General features: G+C 36.8%; 1 protein-coding gene across 1 annotated transcript in view; it reads left to right on the top strand.

Moving 5' to 3' along the window:
- The first annotated feature begins 1,577 nt into the window (after positions 1-1,577).
- LOC141777508 (dynein axonemal heavy chain 8-like) overlaps positions 1,578-25,631 on the top strand; it is a 40,453-nt gene continuing 16,399 nt past the window's right edge. Inside the window, exons 1-50 of the mRNA XM_074651817.1 lie at positions 1,578-1,716; positions 3,031-3,104; positions 3,239-3,373; positions 4,402-4,486; positions 4,635-4,786; positions 6,129-6,315; positions 6,542-6,705; positions 7,007-7,183; positions 7,739-7,852; positions 8,736-8,843; positions 8,986-9,087; positions 9,229-9,375; positions 9,462-9,659; positions 9,790-9,866; positions 9,990-10,089; positions 10,207-10,326; positions 10,420-10,555; positions 10,685-10,872; positions 10,950-11,030; positions 11,375-11,491; positions 11,669-11,788; positions 12,544-12,682; positions 12,799-12,905; positions 12,997-13,103; positions 13,181-13,286; positions 13,420-13,543; positions 13,976-14,148; positions 14,267-14,393; positions 15,142-15,377; positions 16,282-16,386; positions 16,502-16,615; positions 16,725-16,787; positions 17,592-17,692; positions 17,802-17,939; positions 18,191-18,431; positions 18,540-18,739; positions 19,527-19,680; positions 19,777-19,940; positions 20,930-21,032; positions 21,498-21,602; positions 21,962-22,123; positions 22,811-23,035; positions 23,166-23,338; positions 23,439-23,617; positions 23,696-23,883; positions 23,963-24,049; positions 24,141-24,248; positions 24,326-24,460; positions 24,568-24,729; positions 24,836-25,082. Coding sequence (XP_074507918.1) covers positions 3,060-3,104; positions 3,239-3,373; positions 4,402-4,486; positions 4,635-4,786; positions 6,129-6,315; positions 6,542-6,705; positions 7,007-7,183; positions 7,739-7,852; positions 8,736-8,843; positions 8,986-9,087; positions 9,229-9,375; positions 9,462-9,659; positions 9,790-9,866; positions 9,990-10,089; positions 10,207-10,326; positions 10,420-10,555; positions 10,685-10,872; positions 10,950-11,030; positions 11,375-11,491; positions 11,669-11,788; positions 12,544-12,682; positions 12,799-12,905; positions 12,997-13,103; positions 13,181-13,286; positions 13,420-13,543; positions 13,976-14,148; positions 14,267-14,393; positions 15,142-15,377; positions 16,282-16,386; positions 16,502-16,615; positions 16,725-16,787; positions 17,592-17,692; positions 17,802-17,939; positions 18,191-18,431; positions 18,540-18,739; positions 19,527-19,680; positions 19,777-19,940; positions 20,930-21,032; positions 21,498-21,602; positions 21,962-22,123; positions 22,811-23,035; positions 23,166-23,338; positions 23,439-23,617; positions 23,696-23,883; positions 23,963-24,049; positions 24,141-24,248; positions 24,326-24,460; positions 24,568-24,729; positions 24,836-25,082 — 6,826 coding nt within the window. The 5' untranslated portion in view covers positions 1,578-1,716; positions 3,031-3,059. The remainder of the gene's footprint in view (positions 1,717-3,030; positions 3,105-3,238; positions 3,374-4,401; positions 4,487-4,634; positions 4,787-6,128; positions 6,316-6,541; positions 6,706-7,006; positions 7,184-7,738; positions 7,853-8,735; positions 8,844-8,985; positions 9,088-9,228; positions 9,376-9,461; positions 9,660-9,789; positions 9,867-9,989; positions 10,090-10,206; positions 10,327-10,419; positions 10,556-10,684; positions 10,873-10,949; positions 11,031-11,374; positions 11,492-11,668; positions 11,789-12,543; positions 12,683-12,798; positions 12,906-12,996; positions 13,104-13,180; positions 13,287-13,419; positions 13,544-13,975; positions 14,149-14,266; positions 14,394-15,141; positions 15,378-16,281; positions 16,387-16,501; positions 16,616-16,724; positions 16,788-17,591; positions 17,693-17,801; positions 17,940-18,190; positions 18,432-18,539; positions 18,740-19,526; positions 19,681-19,776; positions 19,941-20,929; positions 21,033-21,497; positions 21,603-21,961; positions 22,124-22,810; positions 23,036-23,165; positions 23,339-23,438; positions 23,618-23,695; positions 23,884-23,962; positions 24,050-24,140; positions 24,249-24,325; positions 24,461-24,567; positions 24,730-24,835; positions 25,083-25,631) is intronic.

The following is a 25,631-nucleotide window of genomic DNA, read 5'->3' as shown; positions in this document are numbered from 1 at the left end:
CGGTATATTATGACTTTATTCTTGTAATATTAAGACTTTTTTCTCGGTATATTATGAATTTATTCTCGTAATATTAAGACTTTTTTCTCATAATCTTATGACTTTATTCTTGTAATATTAAGAATTTTTTCTCGTAATATTATGACTTTTTTTCTCATAATATTAAGACTTTATTCTAGTAATATTATGACTTTTTACTTGTATTATTATGACTTTATTCTCCTATTATTAAGACTTTATTCTCGTAATATTATGACTTTATTCTTGTAATATTAAGAATTTTTTCTCGGTATATTATGAATTCATTCTCGTAATATTATGACTTTTTTCTTGTAAAGTTATGACTTTATTCTCGTAATATTAAGACTTTTTTCTCGGTATATTATGAATTCATTCTCGTAATATTATGACTTTATTCTCGTAATATTAAGACTTTTTTCTCGGTATATTATGACTTTATTCTCGTAATATTAAGACTTTTTTCTCGGTATATTATGAATTTATTCTCGTAATATTATGACTTTTTTCTTGTAAAGTTATGACTTTATTCTCGTAATATTAAGACTTTATTCTCCTATTATTATGACTTTATTCTCGTAATATCAAGACTTTTTTCTCGGTATATTATGACTTTATTCTTGTAATATTAAGACTTTTTTCTCGGTATATTATGAATTTATTCTCGTAATATTAAGACTTTTTTCTCATAATCTTATGACTTTATTCTTGTAATATTAAGAATTTTTTCTCGTAATATTATGACTTTTTTTCTCATAATATTAAGACTTTATTCTAGTAATATTATGACTTTTTACTTGTATTATTATGACTTTATTCTCCTATTATTAAGACTTTATTCTCGTAATATTATGACTTTATTCTTGTAATATTAAGAATTTTTTCTCGGTATATTATGAATTCATTCTCGTAATATTATGACTTTTTTCTTGTAAAGTTATGACTTTATTCTCGTAATATTAAGACTTTTTTCTCGGTATATTATGAATTCATTCTCGTAATATTATGACTTTTTTCTCGTATTATTATGACTTTATTCTCGTAATATTATGACTTTATTCTCGTAATATTAAGACTTTTTTCTCGGTATATTATGACTTTATTCTCGTAATATTAAGACTTTTTTCTCGGTATATTATGAATTTATTCTCGTAATATTAAGAATTTTTTCTCATAATATTATGACTTTATTCTTGTATTATTAAGACTTTACTCTCGTAATATTATGACTTTATTCTTGTATTATTAAGACTTTACTCTCGTAATATTATTACTTTTTCTCGTAATATTATTACTTTATTCTCATAATATTAAGACTAGACAACAAAATTAACAGGGCTACAACTGAAAGAAATACATGGACGAGCATAATAAAATCTTTGACAAACCCAAAAGTGAAGGAAAGGCCATAAACACACTGGAAATTAGCTCGGTTAGAGACGTTGAGATTTAAATAACCGCTAACCGTTAATACGTCACCACTCATCTCTGGTGCTAACGGCTGGAGCGCGTGGCATCTCTCAACGGGTGACCGTTAGATAACATTAGACCAACGGTAACAGGTGAGCTGATAACGGTCGGTTTAGCGTTAAAACTTCATTGTCAGCGGGTCTAAAAACAAAATAACACCAACGAATTTAGTTCTACTTGGAAAACAGAAACAGCACCAACAGAAAAAATGTGGCCAACTGAGTCTTGGTAAGTACAGAAAATACTTAGTAAGATATTAGCAAACAGCAAACTCCGGCGTAGTTTGTTAACGGTAACTATGACGTAGCTAACTCAGCTATCTAAATCAATGCTAGCATCAGGCTAAACAACGACCGTTGGTTAACGCCCACCTAGCGTTAGTTACCGACACTAATTTAGCATCTAACGTTAGCTATTACATACAATAAAGTGACGAATGTTAGCTTTTACTTTAATTTAGCTTGGGGTAGGCTCTGTTTTCAACACTGATATGCCACTACAACGGTAACGTTGCATGAACGTTAACCAGCTAAATAATTAACGCTAGCTAACGTCAGTTGACGTTAACGTTATGCGTGATGACGTATGATGTATGACATGAAACGTTGACGTTACCCTGCTGTGTGTTTGTGGATGTGGTGCGTCATATCCCGCCCCACATATGACGCGTTAGCGTTAGATAACTGTTTACAGCTTTTAACACGTTAAATGAAAGTCAACCCCTAGATTCAAGATGTTTATTGTCACGCCGGTTATACAAGTACAATCGTGTGAAATGCTTTTTGCTGGGAAGCTCCATTAAAAATAATAAGTTATATTACAATTATAAAAGGAAATACTTTGTACAAGGCATATTAAGAACATATACAAGCATATTAAGAACATATACATATCAGGAAGTCTGAATGTACATATATAAGAAATACTTTGTACAAGGCATATTAAGAATATATACAGGCATATTAAGAACATATACAGTATATACAGTATAAGATATATGATTGGGGTATTGCACTTGTTTATTGCACTTTTTGTGTGAGAAGGTGTCGTATGAATTATCTATTTAAAAGTCTGATGGCCTGGGGGAAAAAACTGTTCCTCAGTCTGCTGGTGAGAGTCCTGGGGGTCCTGTATCTTCTACCAGAGGGCAGGAGGGAGAACAGTCTGTTGTGGGTGTGTGTCTTGTCCTTAATGACCCTCAGGGACTTCCTGAGCCACCGCTGGGTGTACAGCTCCTGCAGGCTGGGCAGCTCGCACCCAGTGATGTGTTGGATGTCGTCATGAATGTCATTATGAACGTCAGCTTGATGAAAAACTGCCATAATTTACTGAAAAAAAATACACAAATCCTTCAGCTTATTACCGCCTCTTTGGGGGCTTCAACGTCATAGAAGTCACTGTGTGTATTTGATAGGTCTAACTTACTAAACTAACTATGTTAGAGGAAACAAGTTCATGAGGCTCCAGCATTAGTGACTGTTTATTTGTATGTAATCTAGAGAGAATAAGCTGATTAACAGATTTTTTTTTCTTTTTCAATAGCAAAGGAGGTGATATTGCTTGAGTTCTTCATGATGGAAGCGCATGATCCAAAGGCAAACCAGCATGGATCTCAGGTAAATGGATTTAACACCTTTACACGCTGGCTTACAGAATAAAAAAAGTAAACAAATTTGTTTATTTAGTATGGTACAGCGGTTTTACGCAGGCAAGTACTATTACTACTATTTACAACCTGTGTCTTCCACAGGCCGAATACGGGCAGGCAAGAGAAGAGCGAAAGAAGTTCCTCACCCCTGCCCACAAGTACATGATTGACCTCCTGGCTGACAGGCTGTCCTTGGAGCCAACAGCAGTAGAAGAATTTATTTTAGATTCTTCATCTGTGAGTTTTCCCAGAAAGGAGCATCGTATGCATGATGGCATGGATGATTGGATGGTTTATGATTCCAAACTTGTTGCAAATTGCCTTAACATAACTTTGGGGAGTAAGTTAGTAGGGGTTTCCCATTTGATTTGGATAAAAATGTGCGCTCTGTATTTATGGTGCCAATTCATGACATTCTGTAGCACTGTATTGTTGTGGCTCTTTTTTTCATCTTCATGTTTTTTTCTATCTAAGATGACAGGAAGATTGTATTTTTGATTGAATGTCTTTCATGCCTCCTTTACTATACCACTGGTTCCAAACCTGGGGGTCCAGACCCCCACTAGGGGTCGCCAAAGCTCCACGGGGGTCGCAAAGCCCTCTTGATTGTAAGGGGTGTAAGACAATTCTTAAATATACAGTTGGCCTGTATCTCAGCTTTTCATTAATTTCTCTGAAGAAATATTTTGATATGAACTTAAAACAAATCTCACAAGATAAGGGCAAGGTGAAGACCTGAACACAAGTTATATTCAGAGAGCCTCCCCTCTCTGCTAAACAGCCTCATCCTGCATTAGAAAAGTACGCAGTTTAAACTAGCTTATAGGACAATGGCCAAGCATCAGGGAGAAGAAAACACTAAATTTGTCAAAAAAGAAACCTATTATTGATTGCTAAAAAAAATACATAGTGCATAGGATGGTATTACAAGTTCCTAAACATATCAAGAAAACTCATCTCTGAAGCAATATTCACAGGAATGAATTGCTCAAAATTCAACCAAATCGCCCGATTTACACAAACTTCCTGCAGTTAATGCATTCACTATTTGGGTTATTGTACAGTTTATCAGTTGTTCTGTACTGTTATTGTTATGCATTAAATATAATATGAAATATACGTAAAACATGTTACTTAGTTAGGGGTTGTCAGTTTATTCAATGATAGAAAAGGGGTCTCTTAGAGAAAAAGGTTGGGAACCACTCTTCTATAGCATTACTGTTAAAAAAGTTTTTCATTTATTTTTTTGTTTTCTTGCTCAATAGCTGGCTGCTTTTGATGATTTCTTTGCCAAAGGAGGTTGTAAAACCATTTCCTTTGTGTATCAAGAGGCTGAAGTCCCAGGAATAGGTAGGCATAATTGTATTGCATAATTGATTGTATTTTTCCCTACAGTGGTGAATATTCAAACTTAAGTACACAGAATCTATATCAATTGTTGAGGTCCATTACTGTTTTTCATCTCATCAAAAAACATTTGGATTTAATTGAATTTCAGAATGTGGACGCTCATATGCTGGGACTACCAAAGGGGGAAAAGTATTGAGGCTGTTTTTAGCCAATCTGTCGCAGACATGCCTTACAGGCATTTGCTGCTCTTTCAGACGGACTAGAGTGGACATTCCTGTGAATTTAGAAAACATACACGAGGTAAGACAGTCTTGTATATGCAGAGTGGTGTGTTTCTTTAATTGTAATTTGTTTATTGTTTTATGTGATATTGACGCATTTTCACGTTGAATTATTGCACTGTACATCAGTGAGTTTAGCAACTCCAGTGCTGTGATTATTATTTAACAATCCACATGTACCGCTAATTTTTTGAGGATTCACTAATCATAATGAATCATTGTGTGCTAAAATAGCAATATATAACAGTTGAACAATCTATGTAGTACAGTATATTATAATGCCTTTTGATTTTAAAAACGAAAACGGAAAGCGATACCTGGGCTTTGGATATCGGCCGATACTGAGTACCGATCTGATACCAGTGTTTAATTAATAAGCTGTATGTCTCACTGTGTTGAAGTGACTGGGATCATTTTGTTATGTGTAAGGCAACATCAGAATTGACTTAAAAATCACTTTCCTAACTTTTTAAAGCAAAATTTAACAAATAAATGGATAGATACAAATTTACTGAATTGTTATTTTAATGAAATAGTAAATCGTACACCAGCAACTTGGAAAAAAAAACTTCAAAATTAACAGGAATTACATTTCAGGTGTAAACCTTTTTAATGCAGCAACAAATTGATCAAAACTTAAAAGGGAATTAGAATTCCAGTATATAATGTACATTGTATATAAACATGGCACTGAATTTAATAGATCGGCCCCATTGTCATCGATATCCAATCCAGCTATTTAGTCAGTATCAGCCCAATAGCCAATCCAGTATTTGTATCTGTGCATCCCTGGCTATCAGCGAGTGCATACATCCACCAAGGCTAAACAACTCTATTCATCTTAATAATACAAAAAGTATTTTACTTTTTATTCTAAATATGGATCTACATATAAATACTGACTGACCTTCATAGATCATTGATAGATAGAGATCATGCTGATTTCAAATATTGGGGCTTTAAAAAGGATGAATTTTGAAAATGTTCAAGTCAGTCAGACCCATGACAAATGAGCCATGGGAATGCATCATGTTGCTGGAGTGCTCCTATTGCCAAAATACTGTCAGATTTGGTAAGATTGCTTAAGTTGATGCTATCGTGTCTGAGGAGTCTACAGTTTTTAATACTATTTAACAAAACAGACAGTTTTACTCATTAGGACACCTTCAACCAGTCGGATGAAGTGAATCAGCATTCCCTATATTTATTTGGTAAACGTAAGCAACTATTGTGTAACATGTTCTGCATTACTTAAGAGGATGCTCACGTCTGATGACCATGTAACTAGCACTAAGCTAGTTTTTATTTTTTGCCTTTGGATTTCGTGAAGTGATGGATGTTATTGTCTTGATGCTTTGTAGGAGATCTTCTTTTCAATGGTTGATGCCAGAGAGGGCCTCCTGAAAGGAACACGCGATGCCTACAGTTTTCTGCTACCAGCTCTTGACGCAGCACAAAACTGGGGTGTCTTAGATAAGTCTAGACATGGAAAAAGATTTAAAAAGAACTTCAAGTACAGCATGAATCGTTGTCTCAGCTCCTTAGATGGTAAATCATTATTTTATTACATTTTATTTTTCTTTCAAGTTTTGATGTTTAGAAGACATTATAACAGTAACATGTCTTAACTATTTTGTTTGGCAAGTCATAATGTATTGCTTTGAAATTGTCATTTGTGGCATTGCCTGTTAACAGTGATATTCTTTTAACCAAATGGTGGTCTTGAAGTAAATTTTAAGTTTCTTGTACTTTGTCTTTCTTGTTTGTACCCCAGACCTCCAGATGAGAAATAAGAGTATTGTTCATCTGAATACAGTGGCAGATCTTGACTTCTCTAAGTTGGCCTCCCTTGAAGATATGAAAGTTGCAGCTGCCAACATTGACATGGTGCATCGACTGGAAGAAATTCTGATGCAATGGTATAAGCAAATCGAGCAGGTTGGTAAAATTAAGATTTTATTGTTATTAACAGGCGGTCAAATGTCTGTGAATAGAAACGGTATCTCCTGGTATCAGATCAGAGACAATACAGTGTCATTACGAGCATGTTTATGGTTTATGCAGTGGGTCCAAAATATAAATGGAAACTGCATATAACGTTGGACATGGAACATTTTTTCATGGTGAATGAATCCATATTTTGAAATGTTAAAGCATATCACTTCCTAAATGAGTCTCATATCTCATTGTAGATTAATTGATTGAATTGCTAAACATTGTCTGTATCCATAATCATCAGGTCCTGATAGAAAGTGATCAGTTAACGAAAGAGGATGATTCTGCAGGGCCTCTGTGTGAGTTACAACACTGGGAAGAAATGTCTTCAATGTTCAACTCCATCATAAATCACATCAAAGGCCCAGAGTGCAAGGCAGTGGTAATGGTGCTCCATATCAGCCGTTCCAAGATTATGAAGGTATGGACGCTAGAGCGTTAAACTTCAACAAAGTAACACCTAAAGAATTTATTGTACAGCATTTACCAGGTTTTTGGAGGATCTGCTCAGACTGTAGTTTGACGCGTGTAATGACACAATATGGCTAATTGTTTATGTTTAAAATTAACAAGACAAATGTCTGTACAAATTATATGATATAAAATATAATTGTTGCCTTAGCCGTAGTAATTATCAGAGATCCAATGTCCACAGTGTGAAGATGATCATTCCAGGTGGATGAAGAACGTAAATTGATCATTGATAATTCTTTTTAAGACATTTTTATCAAGATAAGATATTAAACATTTGTTCTCATTTTATTTCCAAATTTGTTATCTTTGGGTTTTTTGAGTATTCTGCAATCTGAAAACGTCACTGTACTAGTACAGTAAGTCGTGAAGGGCATTTAACGGACAAAAGGATTTCATTTTTTTTAATAAAAAGTACATATTAGAAAACTTAAGTTGATCTTCAAGTTGTCTTTTTGAATGATTACATTCAAAATTGAACTTTTTCAACCATTTCCCTATTTAGATGTGGCGGGAGCTGGATGTCAGGATAACCGATCGTGCCAACGAGGCAAAAGACAATGCAAAATTTCTTAACACACTGGAGAAAGTCTGTCAACCTCTTTACAACAGTGACCCGGTATGTATAGTCAATAACTTGATATGATGTCTAAGGAAAGGTTGTATTTGTTCGTATTGAATGATAATCTCCATACTGTATAATTTTATACACAGTAAGATGTAGCATAATTCAGGTACATTGTGTGCAAAAATAGCAGATTCGTATTTTAAAAATATCCCAGCATGAAAAGACGTCCAGGAAACATAATACAGGACAAACCAGGTTAATTTAATTCATATGGGTACTGCTGCTGCTGCTTCAAGTTAAAATCTGTTACACTCAAATGATACGAGTCCTTGGATGACAGCATTTTCACAGCTGGAAGGCATAACTTGCACTGTACTGTGATGTTGTTCCCCTTTTCTGCTTTACATACAAAATGATGGTTTCTTTTCTCTTGTCTTTATTTGCATATTTTGTATTGAGCATATCATACTATTTCTGGTGAAATATTACCGTAAACTTCGGCGGCATAAATATCCCACAATGCATAATAACAACGTTCATAACGGACGTTGATGGACAGCTCTGTAACATCACTAACGCTTCAGTTTAACTGTAAGTATAAGATTTAACTCTGCTCGGCGTAATATATTTTTTAAAATTAATTCAGACTTTGACTCTCACAAACCGTTGTTTTGGTCACTTGATGCTTGCACGGGTTACCATGGTTAAACGCCTCAAACCGACGAGGCTCTCAGGAAGTGACGACGTAAATTATCATCTATTGAGTATGTAGCGCATAGTATGTGATTTTGGATGCAGCCACTGACTGTGGATAAGTACCTTATACAACCCCACTTCATAAGACCCGAAAGATCCCTTTTAAGGCGAGTTTGTTCCATTTTTTAAGTACGTGTTCATTAGAAGGTTAGTAATATACATGGATGTGTGATTTCAGGTCACCATGATGAAAAGTGTGCAGAACGTCATCAATGCTATTGAAATGATTAACAATGTTTCACTGTACTACAATACCAGTGAAAAGATATCGGCACTGTTCATGAAAGTAAGTGTATTGTGTATATATATATATACTGTATATATATGATATAATTCACTCTCAGGAAAATATACGTTGTGTTGAGAAAATAGAAGGACCCCTTTTACTTTGTGAAACTTTGTAATTGTGTTCCTGAAAAAACTGCCAGGTCACACATCAGATGGTTACAGCCTGCAGGTCATATATTACTGACAATGGCACACGTCTAATATGGGACCAGGATGCTGAAGATATCATCAAGAAAATGCAGGTGATGATGACACCTACTTACAGTATATGGATAACATCTGTGGTATAATTGGTTAGGCTTAAATATAATAATGTAATAATACATATTGACATCAGCATGCAACTGTTTTCAAATTCACTAATCTTATCTTATCTTTGCCAGGACTGTATCTGCTTATATCAGGAGTATCAGTCTTGCATCCAGAAAACAAAGAAACAAACGGTGGAAACACCTGGAAGGAGGTCCTTTGAGGTTCCAGAAATGCAGGTTTTTTGCAAGTTTGAGCACTTCTGCAAGCAACTCCAAAAGGTGCAGTCCCACATTACCTTTTTTAATTTAAATCCTACTTTTACCACAAGGCCTTACCAAGTAACAATAAGCATTATCTATTTTAGATCACACAAATATTTATAGTGTTCCAGACGTTCAAATCTCTTGAAAAATCAAATATTGAGGGCATTGCGGTTCTGGCCAGACAATTCCGCACTGTATCCATGAAGCTGAAAAGGACGCAGTATGATATGTTGGCTCCAAGGACAGTTGAATTTGAAAAGGATTTTACTAAGTTTATGGCTGAAATTGGGCACATTGAGGTATGTATAGTTTCCTTCTGTTTACAATCTATGGTGTAGGTAGCTTCTTTTGACCCCCTCTCTCTTATATATTAATTATTGTTTCCAATATAGATGGTCATATTAATATTTGTGCTTTCTTTATTTACAGATGCTGCTGCGGACATTAATGAGTTCATGCTTCTCAAACATCTTCTCATCTCAACAAGCTCTGTCCTTTTTACAGCGGTCAGTATAATATAGTATAGTAGTATAATATTAAGATTGTACTGTAATTATTTAAACTGTGGATGATTTGGCATTATAATAAAAAAATTCTAACACAAATCTCATAAATTCCTTTATTGGTAGTTTCCAGAGGCTGAACATCCCCTGTCTTGACACAGAAATTTCCAACGTTTTGGGTCTTATTCTTCAGCACTATGCGTTGGAAGTAGAGTTTGTGAAAAAGGTACCCATTTTCATGCTTGAGTAGATGCTGAGAATAAAATATAAATTTATTATCAAATATGGACTTTGATGTTTTTGATGAAATGAACAGATCTTCTTTTGTAAATTTTCTTGGCAGCTCTATGACAGACAGAAAGACAACCCCCCATTAGCTAGAAACATGCCTCCTGTGGCTGGAAGAATTGGTTGGGTCAGGCATCTCTACCAGAAAATAGAGGAACCCATCTCATACATAAAAGTAAGCTTACGATTCTCCCACCAAAACAACTAAAAATACATTATTATTGTACTGAAATGTTTTAATGTTGACTGTATCTGTTGTCATTAACAGAAACACTCTGACATCCTGTGCAGCCCTGAAGGACGAGATGTGGTCAAAATGTACAATCAAACTGCAGCTGCGTTAGTAGCGTTTGAGTATGTTTACCATAGAGCGTGGGTGGAAGAAGTATCAAATCTAGATCATGGTTGGTTCTCTGGCTCTGACTTAATATGTTGATACCGAGATGGCACACAGTGTCCCTTGTTAGTAATATTAATATATATAGTATTATATTAATTTCAAGTGTTTTCTCCCCCTTTCTGCTTCATAACAGTCCTGAATATTACACTGCTGGTTCGTCACCCAAAGACTGGAAAATTCGTGATCAACTTTGATTCAAAAGTAGCTGAGGTCATTCGGGAGGCTAAGTGTCTGTTGAAGATGGGTCTGGAGGTTCCAAAGCAGGCTTTGCATCTGGTGAAGTTGGAAAGCAAAATAAATGTCAATCACCTCCGACTAAAGGTAAATTATAAACTTTTTAACAGATGGATGGTTACCTTAATATAAAATTACATGTATGCCTTATTTGTTTTTTATAGACCATTTTGGCAGAGTATGAGTCCACATGTGAGAGCATTCCTGCAGACTTCGCCAGCATGATGGCTTCAAAAGTAAAAAATGTAAGCAGTTTGTAAACACAGTACATTTAAATGTAGAACATTTGTCTAAATTATAAAATATCAAAATGGTAAAGAGTAACTCATATCATGTTCTCATAAATGTAAACATAAATAGTTCAACTCATGATATGTGCTTCAAGTCAGTGTAAACAGACAAGTGTTTCTTGCTTAGTTGCTTACCAACAATAATACTTGGGCTTTCTGTGGGAAAAGGTATAAACCGGCAATTATGACTGTTTAAAATGTTTTTATGGCTTTTGTGTCTTAAAGAATTACTATTGCGTAATTTATCAGTGCTTCCAGAGTTGCTATCTTTTGCTATTATGTTTTTGGTAAATTACAAGGTGGAATCTGAGCTTCGCCAAGGGGCAGTGCTGCTCACCTGGTCATCCCTCCTCCTGGACAAGTTCTTACAAATTGTTGACACTGCTTTGTTTGAGCTCAAACATCTTGTAAAGAAGGTATGTGACTGAATAAAAGCACAGAGCAAAATGTTATCTATCTTTCCTTTTCAGATATGGATATTGCTGTTGTGCAATGTGAGAATGACATAACATTGCAATTACCAGTCAGCAACGCTTTGTCACACTTTTACCCTTCAGGGATTCCACGTTTTTATGTACCATTTTTTTTTTCAGGTGCAGGATATCTGTCAGATACACATTGATGATGTCCTTAAAGACATCTCAGAGACTGTGCTGATTGAGCTCCCCGAAAGTCATGCGTGTTCAGCGCAACACCTGATTGACCGCAATGAGGTATGGACTTCACTTTCATTTTTTTTATTGCTATCTTATTTCCATCCTCAAAATTAAGACATGAATTAAAATTGAATTGCTAATGTTCTTCCATTAAATCAATCCTTAAAGCGGCTATGTTCAATATTTTTTATGATTATGTATCAAATGACAATATAAAAACAATTTGGCAATGTGAAGGGATTCATCACCCTAATCTGCAGCTCCCCTCGGCTATACGGAGTGTTATACAGAGTTTCAGTGCATTGTTAAGCTGTCCTGCCGCCAGCAACTTAACTGTTTTGGTTCACTCTTACCACTCTCATTACATTGTTTTGAGCCACAGCAGGCAGCTGTTTTCAGTTGAAAAAGCTCTAAAATCCCATGGCATGTAGACACAGTTAGCAACTAGCTTGGGAACATAGTGGAGCATTTAGCAGTTAAAAATCCAGATATTTCCCTTTAGACAGACACCAAAAACAGAGCTAAGAGAGTAAAGTGAATATTGGGCCTACATTCATCGGGTGGCTAAAAACACGACTCCAAAAGATTGACAATTTTTTGCTCTGTAACTATGTGTAAATAGGCAACTGTTTGCTAACAAGTTCGCCATATCATTTTAAAAGGTGATGATATATCAATGTTGTGTTCACAACTTGTTTCTGCTGCCCTCAAGTGACCAAAACAAAGCTTCAGTTGTTTTTGATGTGCTTTTTCAGAGAAATTATGAATTAGGTCTGGTTTACCAATCCACTCATTATATATCCTTTGTTTAGAAACGATGTCAGGAGTGGGCGAAGACATTGGACTACAAATTTAGTCGTGTCAAAGAAGCAGTGACAGAGCTGGCTAATGTGTTCAGTGCCATTTATCAATCAGAAGGCATCAGGAAGACTGTCGAGAAACCTGTTTCAGGTGCTCCTAAGTCCCAGTTTCCCAGTTTCTGAATAACAGTCATTCAGCACCCAAAATTGAAGTTTGTTATGTGTGTATGTGAGTATACTTTTTATTTCTCCCTTTGAACATTGTAGGACAGAGGAGTGTGTCATTCTCAGGAGAGAGCCAGAAGACCCCTAATGAGGATGAGGGAATGAATTTGGAAGGTCCAGATAGAGCTAAAGCAATAAAATTTGAGAGGGTATGTTTGCTTACCAACACCAAAACATTGCTCTTTATGTACAATATATCAACAAATATGTTAATTCTTCAAATACAAATTTTAATTTCAGGAGTTTAAGAAGCTTTATGAATACTTCAGTGCAAGGATATTGGATGCACTGATCAAAACAACCAAGCTATCTCTGGAGACCCTGAAAAGGAGAATTTGTGGCACTAAGTAAGTATGACTGTGTTATTCAGTATGTAAAAAAAGGCCAATATCTAAGAGAAATTATCTCTATCTCTCTCTTACAGATCAACATCAATAAAAGGGGATTTTAGCACTTATCAGAAGTCAGAGTCTGAGACTAAGATGGTGCCGCTAATAAAATGTGAAGTACACCTGGTTGTACCCAATGTGGTGAGTTTCTACTACTCATTGGCGACTTTCCACTTCACACTAGTTACCATTTAGGGGAGTTGGATAATCTAGAATTCCTTACCAATCTTGTTAAACAGAAAATTCAGTTTCTCTGTCTGATATTTGTCATCAGGTAATGATTCCCACAGTAGTTGAGACCCAACAGGCCATAAATCAACTAATCAACTTGGTGTTGGAAATTAGCAAGGGCATTGCATGGCAACGGGAGTACAGTCACGATGGCACAAAGAACAAAGGTAAGTCATTATCAGCATGCACATGGATGAAAAAACTCTGAAAGACAAGTTGACAGAAATTACATTTATCCTAAAATATAATGAAAATATTTGGATCTTAAGTAAATAACATTAATCTTCTTAAATTGAAACCAAGTATATGACGTTTAAGTTATTTCAGTTTTTAATTTGTAAATTTTTTTGTTTTAAGAATAGTCCAAATGTATTATTTAATCTTTTTCTTCTGACTGTCCATAATGGTATAATCTGACTGTGTATAATAAAATCAGTTCTCTGACATGGCCAATAGCAATCAAAGTTATGTACAGCCCTTAAAAAAAGCTATTTTTAGTTTGATGTGTGAACATGATAAATTGTATTAATCATTGATTTTAAATTGTCAAGAGCAGTTTTTAATCATTGTCTGTTTCCCTGTTTGTGATAATCTCATAGACGGAGAAAAAGAGAAGTTCTATTACAGAGTTGCTGAACACAAGGACATCAAAAAGGTTGTGGTCTCCCTGAAATCAGCGTTCAGCTCCCATAAAAGCCAAGCAGCTGATGTTCTGAAGCAGTTCGACCCTTACAGCGTGATCTGGGACAAGGACAAGGACCTCAAAGTCAAGGTTTGTTTTCCTGAGAACATAATGTTCTTGTTTTGACTTTTGACAGAAAATATATGTTTTCCTATATCAATAATAATAATGATGATCATAATATCATGTTTATCTTAACTTTTAAAAGGAATTCATAGACAGCAATCCATCATTGATCCAAATCAAATCTGAAATCCTGCACTACGACTCAGTTGAACAAGACATTGATGAAATCACACCGATCTTTGTTTTGGAGTCTACTGAATTGTCAACAGGTAAGGCCGTAATGTGTTCTAGACAGCAACCAGATTAATTCTAATATAAATTTTTTTTACCCACTTTTTTTTCTGGCCTCTACACTACATTTTACAATCTGTGCTGCTGGGTCAAATTCCACTAGAGAATAGGGAGATGGATAAGTAAGGGATAATGTACAGCGAGCTAGTCATTGTTGTGAAAGAATCCCCTTCAGGGCGATGAGAGACCCCTCTGCTGTGGGTGGGGGTGCAGCATTGCCCTGAAGGGGATTCTTACACAACAATGACCAGCTAGCTGTACATTATCCCGCTTATTACACGGCTACTTACTGAAGAAATCAATAATTTGACACAAAAACGGTCCATCCATCCAATAATTAGACATTTTACTCAAAACCAAAAATGTTAATTTTGTGGTGGTGCTAGGAGGGGAAAAAGTCACAGAATGTACCCTTTGGGAAACACACACACATTTGTACAAAATTTCGTGGCAATCCATCAAATGTTTTGTCAAGATATTTCTGTTTGAACCCAAGTGGTGAACCGAGTGACCAACTTTGCCATCTCTGCCACAGAATTTTTTTACCGACAAGAAACCTTTTGACCCAAGAAGCAACATCCTTTTTGTCATAGGAATATTTGATTTTCCAACAAAATGTTTTAGTTGGTTATGTCATCACTTGTAGGTTGTGCCTGTTTTGAGAACTGTGTGTGTTTAGAGAAGAGGAATGCAAATTCTGCACTGTGAATTGTGTCGTCTGTACAGAACCATTAAAGAAGTCCTTGACAGTTGAGACCAAAGCATGGAAGAAACTGTTGTGCAAATACGTGAAGGAGGAGTACGAGAAGAAAATGATGGACACCAGCATACACACCAACAAATACCTCGTACAACTGTCTCATCCTGTGGCTAATCTGGAAGATGTGCGTCATGCTATGGGGTCCCTGTCTGAGCTGCGGGATGCTGAAATACAAACTGATATGACATTGATTTTCATTGAGGTATGAATAGCACAATCATTTGTTTTTTCAAGGATATGATGTAGCTTCAGTCTAGTCTGTAACTACAATGGTTACATGACCGTACAGACCAAATATAGAACTGCTTTTAAAAAAATAAACACAAAAGGCTGAAATAGTGAGGGGGTATGGCTATATACAGCTACTGGTGAGAGAATGAAATATGATCGAGGAAGTAAAAATATCCATTAGTTTTAAGATTTATCAGAGACCAAAACACCGCAAAGCGGTTTATGATACGAGAAATGATATTACAACTCTGGAAAGCTTTCACAGCAGAAATCCTGTTATCGTCTGTCTTGACAAATGGAGGCAAACCGTAGTTTGCTTTATTTGGTCTTTTTCCTAGAGGACCCTCTGTCTTTTTGCATTTCCGCATTGGGACCCATCTTGTGCCGACCCAGTGGTCTAACTGAAATAAATGCATTCTGCTCAAGTAGCCGACCAAATGGGATCCACAGAAAGAATTTCAGCTTTTTTTAGGTTTCCAGATGTGGAATATGGACAAATCTTGGTGAAAACTTATTTGTGATTATAGAAAGATAATGTTGAAATGATAGGAGTAAAGTTAAAGGGAGTTAGGCATTGTGAAAGACAAGAAATACACCATGATGTGAGTAAATTGCCAGCTGTGCATTATCAGTGAAAGTTATCAGAGATTATTTGTGGAGACTGTTATATCTATCACCATCAAATTCATGGTTCACATGCTCTGTCTTAAATTTGTGTGCTCATAAAATTTACAGATTGTCATAGTTGGTTCAGAAATGTTTTTCACTGACAGTCTATTTGAAGTCATACATTATTTTCCTTGATAAGTTAGCCGTGCAGTTGTGATTGATGAAGCTGTCAAATAACCATCTTATGATGATGTTGTATTTTACAGGAAGCGTTTGAAATCTTGACTAAATATGAAGCAGAGGTGACTGAAAAAGAAGCAGAAGGGGTGTACAATCTGAGGAATTTCTTCACAGAGCTCCAGTCTAAAGCTGTTAGTATTACCATTATATGTATCCTTTTTTTTGCTTTGGTATTTTACAGTGTGTTCTTCTATAACTCAGCTGTGATCTTTTTTTTTATTTTCTTTTTATTCCTGACTTTCCCAGACATCAGTGCAAGATGAGCTTGTTCGTATGCAGCCCAAGTTCAAACAAAACCTTGTGGAGTGTGTTGCCATTTTCCAAAATGATGTTAGCACTTTTATGAAACAATATGATACAGTAAGTAATCTGTGAATCTTTAAATCTCATCAGTGTTTGTAAGCTTTCAATCAAATAATTTAAATTAATCAGTTCATGATCTTATGGTTTTATGGTCTTGTTTTATCAGGAAGGCCCCATGGTTGATGGAATAGCATCCGAAGAAGCCAGCCGTAGGCTCCAAGTCTGTCAGGTACCACCGTCAGTTGATTTAATACCATCCACCATACTGTACTGGTTAATGTTAGATGCATGAAAAACATTTAAACGAATAGAAATGCCATAAACTAAATACAGTATGTGGCACACTAAAAACATTTCAGTTTGAAATTAAAGGCCTTTACACACTGGGGGCATTGTTTTTGTGCGATTAATTCTCACAACAGTATATTTTTGCGAATTGTTGTTTTTGTTATGAGTACCTCCACACAGAACATGAACATTACCTTGCGGAAATGCAATGCAATTTTTTTTCGGAACAAGGTTGATTTTTCTGAGCTTTCGCACTGCGAATAAAGGTTTCCTACCTTGGTACATGGGCCACCCGCTCTACCAGGTTGGCTACCACGGCGACCCAAATATCCTGAGTCTTTTGTACCGAAAAGTGCTTTACTCTCTACCACCTATCTACTGTAACCAGCCTCCAAGGGCAGCCACTTTGAAAATGTATATATAACTTTATTAGCTTGTCTGATACTGTGGATGACATGTTGTCTTTGCTCCTTATGAGTATCAACTCACAAGACCCCAAATCAAGGAGTTCAATGCAAAAGTATCAGAGGTGACAAGTGAGCAGGGGATTAAAATACATGTGAATTTGTTTTATAAACCCAAACATTTATCAATATCCACACACATTTGTGGTTGTTTTCTGCTAAATAATATACTAAATATACCAGCATCTTACTTTTCTTTCATTAGATTCTCTTGAATATTTAATGTCTAATGTAATACTTAATTTTAACCTTTTTCTTTTTCTTGTTTTTTTTTTACTCAGGCTAGATTCGAAGAACTGTGGAGAAATTTCACCACATATACCTCTGGGGAGCAGCTTCTTGGCTTGCCAGTCACAAAGTATGACTGTCTACATAAGAAAAAGTATGTTGCCACTTTACAAAAGCTTACCCTACTTTACCAGAACAATGACAATCCTTGGTTATGGTTAATCTTTATGGTATTCGGACTAATAGATCTATAATTTCCTTAGAAAAGAGCTTGACCTGCTACAGAAACTCTATGGCCTTTATGATGCAGTGAGGAGTAAGGTTAGCGGATACTATGGTATTCTGTGGACAGATGTGGATATTGAGAAGATCAATGCAGAACTTTTGGAATTTGAGAAGAGGTAATCCAAGTATTTATGTAAATTCTCCCCACCCTACTGTTACAACCAATTTATTTTAGTTATTTTTATATGATGGAGAATAACTGCATAGTACATAACAGTACAATCATCTTGCCCAACTTAATACAATATTATTTCTATAATTGCTGCAAAAAGAAGAAAGTATTCAAAGATAGGCAGTGAAAATGAAAACTACAGTTGCTTTGTATATTTTTTTAGACATATACATCAATGATTATCCCCATTTCTAGATGCCGAAAGCTACCCAAAGGACTGAAGGACTGGCAAGCCTTCCAAGACCTGAAGAAGACGATTGATGATTTCAATGAGTCATGCCCTCTGCTTGAGTTGATGGCAAACAAGTCTATGTTGAGGAGACACTGGAACCAGATCGCAGACCTGACTGGGCATCAATTTGAAGTGGAGTCCAGTACCTTTACCCTGCAAAACATCATGGAAGCGCCTCTGTTGAAGTACAAGGACGATATTGAGGTTTGCTTTGCTGGCAGTTTGGATACTGTTGTTGCAACCTGCCCTAATCTCTAGTTACAATATTTATCTTATTATGTTGTTCACTCGCTTGGCTTTTTGCATTTGTAGGATATCTGCAAATCGGCTGTGATGGAGAAGGATATTGAGGCTAAATTGTCACAAGTGAAAGAACTGTGGTCCAGCCAGCTCCTGAGCTTGATGACATTCAAGGAAAGAGGTGAAGTGATGCTGAAAGGTTCAGACACAGCGGAGATACTCACCAACCTGGAGGATAGTCTGATGGTGCTGGAGTCAATGATGAGCAACAGGTACAACAGAGCACTGACTTGTAATTATCAACAAATAAGATTTCAACATTTTGACCAAAATCCATATTTAAAGTGTCAGTAGGCAGAATGTTTTTGGCATCATTGTGTTTTCAGGCTTTAGAAATTCAAGCCCGTGACGGGAGACTTTGGCCAATCACAGGTCATTTCAGAGAGAGAGTGTTCCTATTGGCTGTTCATTCAACGGCGGCAGCTGTCAATCACTCTCAAACTCTGATAAAATATGAATCAATATTCTGTTACTGTAATGCCTATTTCTCGCCTCAAATATTCTCAGAAACATCTTGTAGTGTACTGTTTAGCTGTAAAATGAGAAAGTTTGCTCCGGCTGGTGGGCGGCGCTTAGTATTTCAGAGACATCGGGCTCCAGCTCGGCTCTGATTGCTTGTTTTCCTCCGGTCTGTGAAATCTTGCAGATGCCATTAGGAGCACCGGAGGACACAGAGGCACATGATTTTTTTCAGATTACCTGTCTCATGCACTACTGTGAGCATATAGTTACCGTTTTATAAAAAATAACTTTTTTTAATCATATTTTCTCCAATTCTACCCACTGCTGCATTAACACCAAGTAAGAAAAATGGATTGAGGCAATAAAAAGAAAAGACTGCTGCTAGACTGATGTGACTATAAATGATGATTCAAAGAGGGAAATAAAGTACTGATGCCGATAAATTTGGTTCTATTTATACAAGGTATCCTTTCAGACATAGTGCCCATACAGTGTCTTGTGTTGTCTTAAGGAACTTGTGTCATCTTCCTTTTATAGGTACAGTGCCTACTACAAAGCAGAGATCCAGGACTGGCTGTCAAAGCTTTCAACATCATCTGATGTCATTGAACAGTGGGTTATTGTTCAAACCCTGTGGATCTATTTGGAGGCTGTGTTTGTTGGGGGTGATATCGCCAAAGACTTACCAGAGGTAGAGTTAATCTTTTTTATCTTTATATATTGAAAATTACAATGTTGAGCTTTTCCCTAGAAAAATACAAAAATACTTAATTTTTCCCCAATGTAGGAAGCAAAGCGTTTTGCGAACATTGACAAGTCCTGGATTACGGTCATGCAGCGAGCCCACAAAGTCCCAAATGTGGTGGAGTGCTGTGCGGGTGATTCAACTCTGGGACAGCTCCTACCAGATCTTCAGAAACAGCTGGAGTTCTGTCAAAAATCTCTCGCAAGGTAAAGCTTTGTAAAGCACTTTTTGTAGTTTAGTACTTTTTGTTAGAAATGTCAGTAGGATTAAAAAAAAATGTCTAAAAACTCTTCTACATAGTGTTACCTTGTTAGTGCATTGAATGTATTTTAATTTTAGTGATCTCCCTTAGTTTTCCTACAAATTGCTACAGTCAGTATTATGTTAAACAGAACACTGATATATGAGAGATTCAACAGCATAGAAGTGTGGCTCTTTTACAGCCTCATTGCAAAGTAACTGCAAAGTCGTTTTTTCTTATAATAATAATTATCTTTATTTTTATAGCACCTTTCCAAACACAGTTACAAAGTGCTTTACAATAAAAACAGAACACATTAAAACACAGGGATAACAAAAGGTACTAAAAGCCAATAACTAAACACATAAAAATCCAAAGGGTAAAACAACTAAAATATCGTAAAACAGAAATAAAATCACAGAAAAGCAATTCTAAAAAAGTGAGTTTTTTAAAGGTGATTTAAAAGGCGCAACAGAGTTTGTAGCCCTGATCTCATCAGGGAGGTCATTCCATAGTCTAGGTCCCCTGACTGCAAAGGCTCTCATCTTTGTGAATGAATCTGGACCTTGGAACCACAAGGAATGACACGTCTGAGGATCTCGGAGTGCGGGAAGGGATATAGGGTAATAATAGATCTGCTAAATAACTTGGGACGAGGCCTCTCGGGGCTTTGTAAGTAATTAGTAATATTTTGAAATCAATTCTAAAAGCAACAGGTAGCCAATGTAAGGAAGCCAGGATCGGTGAGAGGTGAAACTTATAACTTTAAAGGTTCTTTGCATTTTCTTGTAATTCATTTGCATTTTAATGTTTTACATTCAAGCGTTGTCATCAGACTTTATTATTCTTTTTTTTTTTCATTTAATTTTGGTTACTCCTCACACTTTGCAAAGGCTTTGCTACAGCTGATGGAGGCGATGTGTAAACTGGAGATGATGTGATCTGACTCAACAGGTACCTTGAGAAAAAGAGGCTCCTCTTCCCACGGTTCTTCTTTGTGTCTGATCCGGCCCTGTTGGAAATCCTCGGACAAGCCAGTGATTCTCACACAATTCAGGTTAGATCATTGATTGTCACTATAAAAAGTTGTTAGTTTGTTTTTAAAAACTATACAGTGTAAAAAGGAAATAGTACCTCTGCAAAGGAGGTTGTGTTTTTGGTCCCACTTGTAGATCTGGGTGTTAGCAGGGTACCTCAAAAACATATTTCAGTGAAATCTGGAAGAAAATAAGGCCAAGGAAGAGAGGATTAGGATGTAAACCCGGTACAGATATAACTCAGGAAAATTTTGAAGGATTTCATGACCTCATACATTTTATATTCTTGTGAACTGCTACACTTTTTAAATAAAAAAACATCTGGCACATGAATCCTATAATTGTCTTTTCATAGTGACAAAATGTACGCTGATGAATTATGCAACAACAAATAGTAGTCTGTCATATTATCATGTTGATTTCTTGAACTTGTTTGGTAAAAAAATGTAGTAAAACTAATTTTAGATACAATTTATTTTTTTCAGTCACATCTTCTCGGAGTGTTTGACAATGTCAATGAAGTGGAGTTTCATGAAACTAAGTATGACAAGATGTTGGCTGTTATTTCACAAGAGGGAGAGAAACTAGAGGTATGTAATGCTATTTGCATTTGCATAATAGAAAATAATGTGGAACTGCATGTGTTACTCTTTATGTAAAGCTCTTTGTTGCAGCTGGTCTAAATGGAGCAGATTTTAATTGCATCATATAATGTTGGGAATCTCTAACAATACATCAAATAGCATAGTGTGCACACTGCAGAGTGTGTCATGTGTTCTGTTTGTGAAATCTTAATGTATAAAATAACTTGGAAGTGAAGCGTAGGAGAGAAAAATATGGAAAAAAAACTAATTTACCTAAAATTGTACTTGAGTAAATACACTTTGTTGCTTTCCTGTAATCCTCAGAAGTATAGTATAATAAAGTAAATGTGTGTTTGTGGTTTCAGCTGGACAGTCCTGTCATGGCACAGGGACCAGTGGAGAACTGGCTTGGGGAGCTGTTGTTTCAACAGCAGGCTTCATTACACTCTGTTATCAAAGCTGCAGTTCAAGATATCTACGAAGAAGACTTCGAGCTCCTCTCTTTCCTCAACAAGTTCCAAGCGCAGGTCAGAAGACAGCAATGAAAATGTTGAATATGTTGACAGTTGCCATGCTATTAGCACCCTAATACCTTTGTATTAGATATGAGGTCAACACCAGACTTGTACAGGGTATAATTATGATTATTTCTTTCTCCACTGTTCAAGTCTGACACCACAAGCCAAGTGTAACAAGTCAGAATTGTGACAACAACTGACCACAGCTCCGACCTTGTAGATGCTTCCACAACAGAGGATTTATACATTGTAATCTTCCTATAAAATCCTCAGGACACATTTTAGGAAAGGCTTATTCATATCCTGATCAAACTACTACATGGTGATCACTTGACAACTTAGCATGAGTGTCCAGAATTATGGCCTCATGCCTCAAGAAACATTTATAACGTTGATCATGACTTTATTTTGCTAATTCACTGTTCTCTCCCTGCCTACATCAGTGACTGAGGCAGCCTAACAAATGATAGTCATGGTCCTTTTTATACTCTTGGATGTACTTTGTGTTAAAACATTGAGTTATTTGTAAAATAACAAAAATGAGTACACTTGTAGTTTTAAGAGATGTAAAGAAAGACTGGTGACATCGGTAGACCTTTAGTTGTTTTTTATTACAGGATGGCACCGCAACTAATGTATGTTAGCTCATACTTTCAGGTCACGTTTTCTTGCATTGTTTTGCTCTTACTGTTTTAGGTGGGCTTGCTGGGAATCCAGATACTTTGGACAAGAGATGCAGAAGAGGCACTGCAAAATGCTGAAGATTACAGGGAGGCCATGCCTCTTACCAATAATAAATTCCTAGATCTACTCAGCATACTCATTAAGCAAACCACCTGTGACCTGAGCAAATTTGACAGAGTCAAATATGAGACACTCGTCACAATCCATGTGCACCAGAGTGACATATTTAATGACCTAGTAGGTTCTTTCAAACATCTTACTTGTCATGGATCCTATTATATTATTAACTGTCATTTTCATGAATTATTATTATTATTATTATTATTATTATTATTCACGTTCAGATTGATATCCTATTTGTCCTCAGGTAAAAAAGCGTATCAAATCTGTCGGTGATTTTGAATGGCTGAAGCAGAGCAGATTTTACTTCAGGGAGGACATGGATAAAATCCTTGTGTCTATTACCAATGTGGACTTCATTTATCAGAATGAGTTCCTAGGCTGTACCGACCGTCTGGTCATCACCCCTCTGACTGACAGGCAAGAGAAGAGGAATTTTCTTTTGTTACTTAATCATTGAATTAACTTTTCATAGTGTTTCATTTCTAAGTTGAATCGGAGAACTGCTTTTTATCAACAGGTGTTATATCACGCTGTCCCAGGCTCTGGGCATGAGCATGGGAGGAGCCCCTGCAGGGCCAGCCGGCACTGGGAAGACTGAAACCACTAAAGACATGGGTCGCTGCCTGGGCAAGTATGTGGTGGTGTTCAACTGCTCGGACCAGATGGACTTCAGAGGACTTGGCAGGATATACAAAGGTATCCCAGGCAATGAAATAATACATCGAGCAGTGTGGTGTACGTTTTCAGGTATCTCATGATGTATTCTTTTTTCAGGCCTTGCACAGTCAGGGTCTTGGGGCTGCTTCGATGAGTTCAACAGAATCAACCTGCCAGTGCTTTCTGTTGCTGCTCAGCAGATCTACATCGTTCTGATGGCACGCAAGAAACACAAAACCACTTTCATCTTTACTGATGGAGACTGTGTGGATCTGAATCCAGAGTTTGGCATATTTATCACTATGGTAGGACACACAAAAGCACAGGAATCTTATAAGAAACACTAAATATAAACTAAATAACATGTCGCCATTCCATGTCTAGAACCCTGGGTATGCAGGTCGTCAGGAACTTCCTGAAAACCTGAAAGTGCAATTCAGGACAGTGTCAATGATGGTACCAGACCGGCAGGTGGGTCAAGGCTACCTTTGCTGGAAAGTAATATTTTTCCTTCTGCTCTAGTCTTAACACACGGTCACTTCTCCGCTGTTGTCTTTGGCAGATCATCATTAGAGTCAAACTAGCCAGCTGTGGATTCAATGACAATGTCATCTTAGCCCAGAAGTTCTTTGTCCTTTATAAACTGTGTGAAGAACAACTTACAAAACAGGTGAGAAATGTGTGGTCGGTGCTTCAGTACTATTTTTGTATGATTATTAATACTGACACACAGCCTCTATTTGCCAGGTCCACTATGACTTTGGCCTGAGGAACATCCTGTCTGTGTTAAGAACGCTGGGGGCCAACAAAAGAGCAAGACCTAATGACACAGAGTCCAGCACTGTCATGAGAGTGCTGCGTGACATGAATCTTTCTAAACTGGTATGACAGGAACTCAGTGTTGACCACTAGGGAAAATATAATATATTTTGGAGGTATAGTACTGTGTCAGCAGATTCTGTGTATGTGAATCTTTCTGTATGTTTCAGGTGGATGAGGATGAGCCCCTCTTCCTTAGCCTGATCAATGATCTATTCCCTGGTATCCAGCTGGATGGGAGCACATATGTTGAACTTCAAGCTGCTGTTGCCCATCAAGTTGAGCTTGCTGGTATTGTCAACCACCCACCATGGAATCTCAAGCTGGTTCAGGTACCTCAATGCCTCTTTGTCTGTACGTTAAGCACCTGTTGTGTTTCGTGTGTTATAAAGTTATTGTTTGGATTATACATCACTGACGTGTTACTGTCACTGTCAGCTTTATGAGACTTCACGAGTGCGCCATGGCCTGATGACTTTGGGCCCAAGTGGAGCTGGGAAGACTACAGTCATCAACCTGCTCATGCGAGCTATGAGTGAATGTGGAGCCCCACACAGGGAGATGCGCATGAACCCCAAAGCAATCACTGCACCACAGATGTTTGGTCGTCTTGATGCAGCCACCAATGATTGGACTGATGGGATCTTTTCCACTCTGTGGAGGAGGACACTTAAAGCCAAGAAAGGTTTGTAACACAAAGTTTAGTGCACATTGAAACTAGTATTTCTCAATTTATGTCACAAATTGCCTTTATAAAAAAAATTATTGCACTACCCAAAACACATTGTGTAAGAACACAAAGCAAGGTTCATACAGTTTAGTTGTTTATGATGAAAGCAGCTTCTGTTCACTTTTTGCTTAAGCAGCAGACATGCAGTGGTGCATACGTTTTTCTGAGCGCCAGCGTCTTTTTTTCAGTTGTTCCCTATGAGGAGAGAGCGTATGCGGCCGCCTCGAGAATGAGTGCTGCCCCCAGCATCCTTTTTACTGAGTGCTCTACTTTTCTTGTGCGGCCACTCCGAGCACTTCTAGTTGAAAATCTTTGAACCTGTACGAAAAAGCACTAGTGAAAGTCACTGTAGAAAATGGAGGAGAAGCTTGTTCTGGCCGTGTCTGTCTATCCTGAGCTTCATATGTCAGACAGACCCTATCATAACCGAAAAGCCCATTTGTGGGAGCAGATCGGCCAGGCGGACACTGAATGTTGCTGGTGAGTGTTGTACTTTTATCGCCG

Source organism: Sebastes fasciatus, chromosome 11 (assembly GCF_043250625.1).
Source record: "Sebastes fasciatus isolate fSebFas1 chromosome 11, fSebFas1.pri, whole genome shotgun sequence".
Taxonomy (NCBI): domain Eukaryota; kingdom Metazoa; phylum Chordata; class Actinopteri; order Perciformes; family Sebastidae; genus Sebastes; species Sebastes fasciatus.
This window is presented reverse-complemented; position numbering and strand designations above follow the sequence as displayed.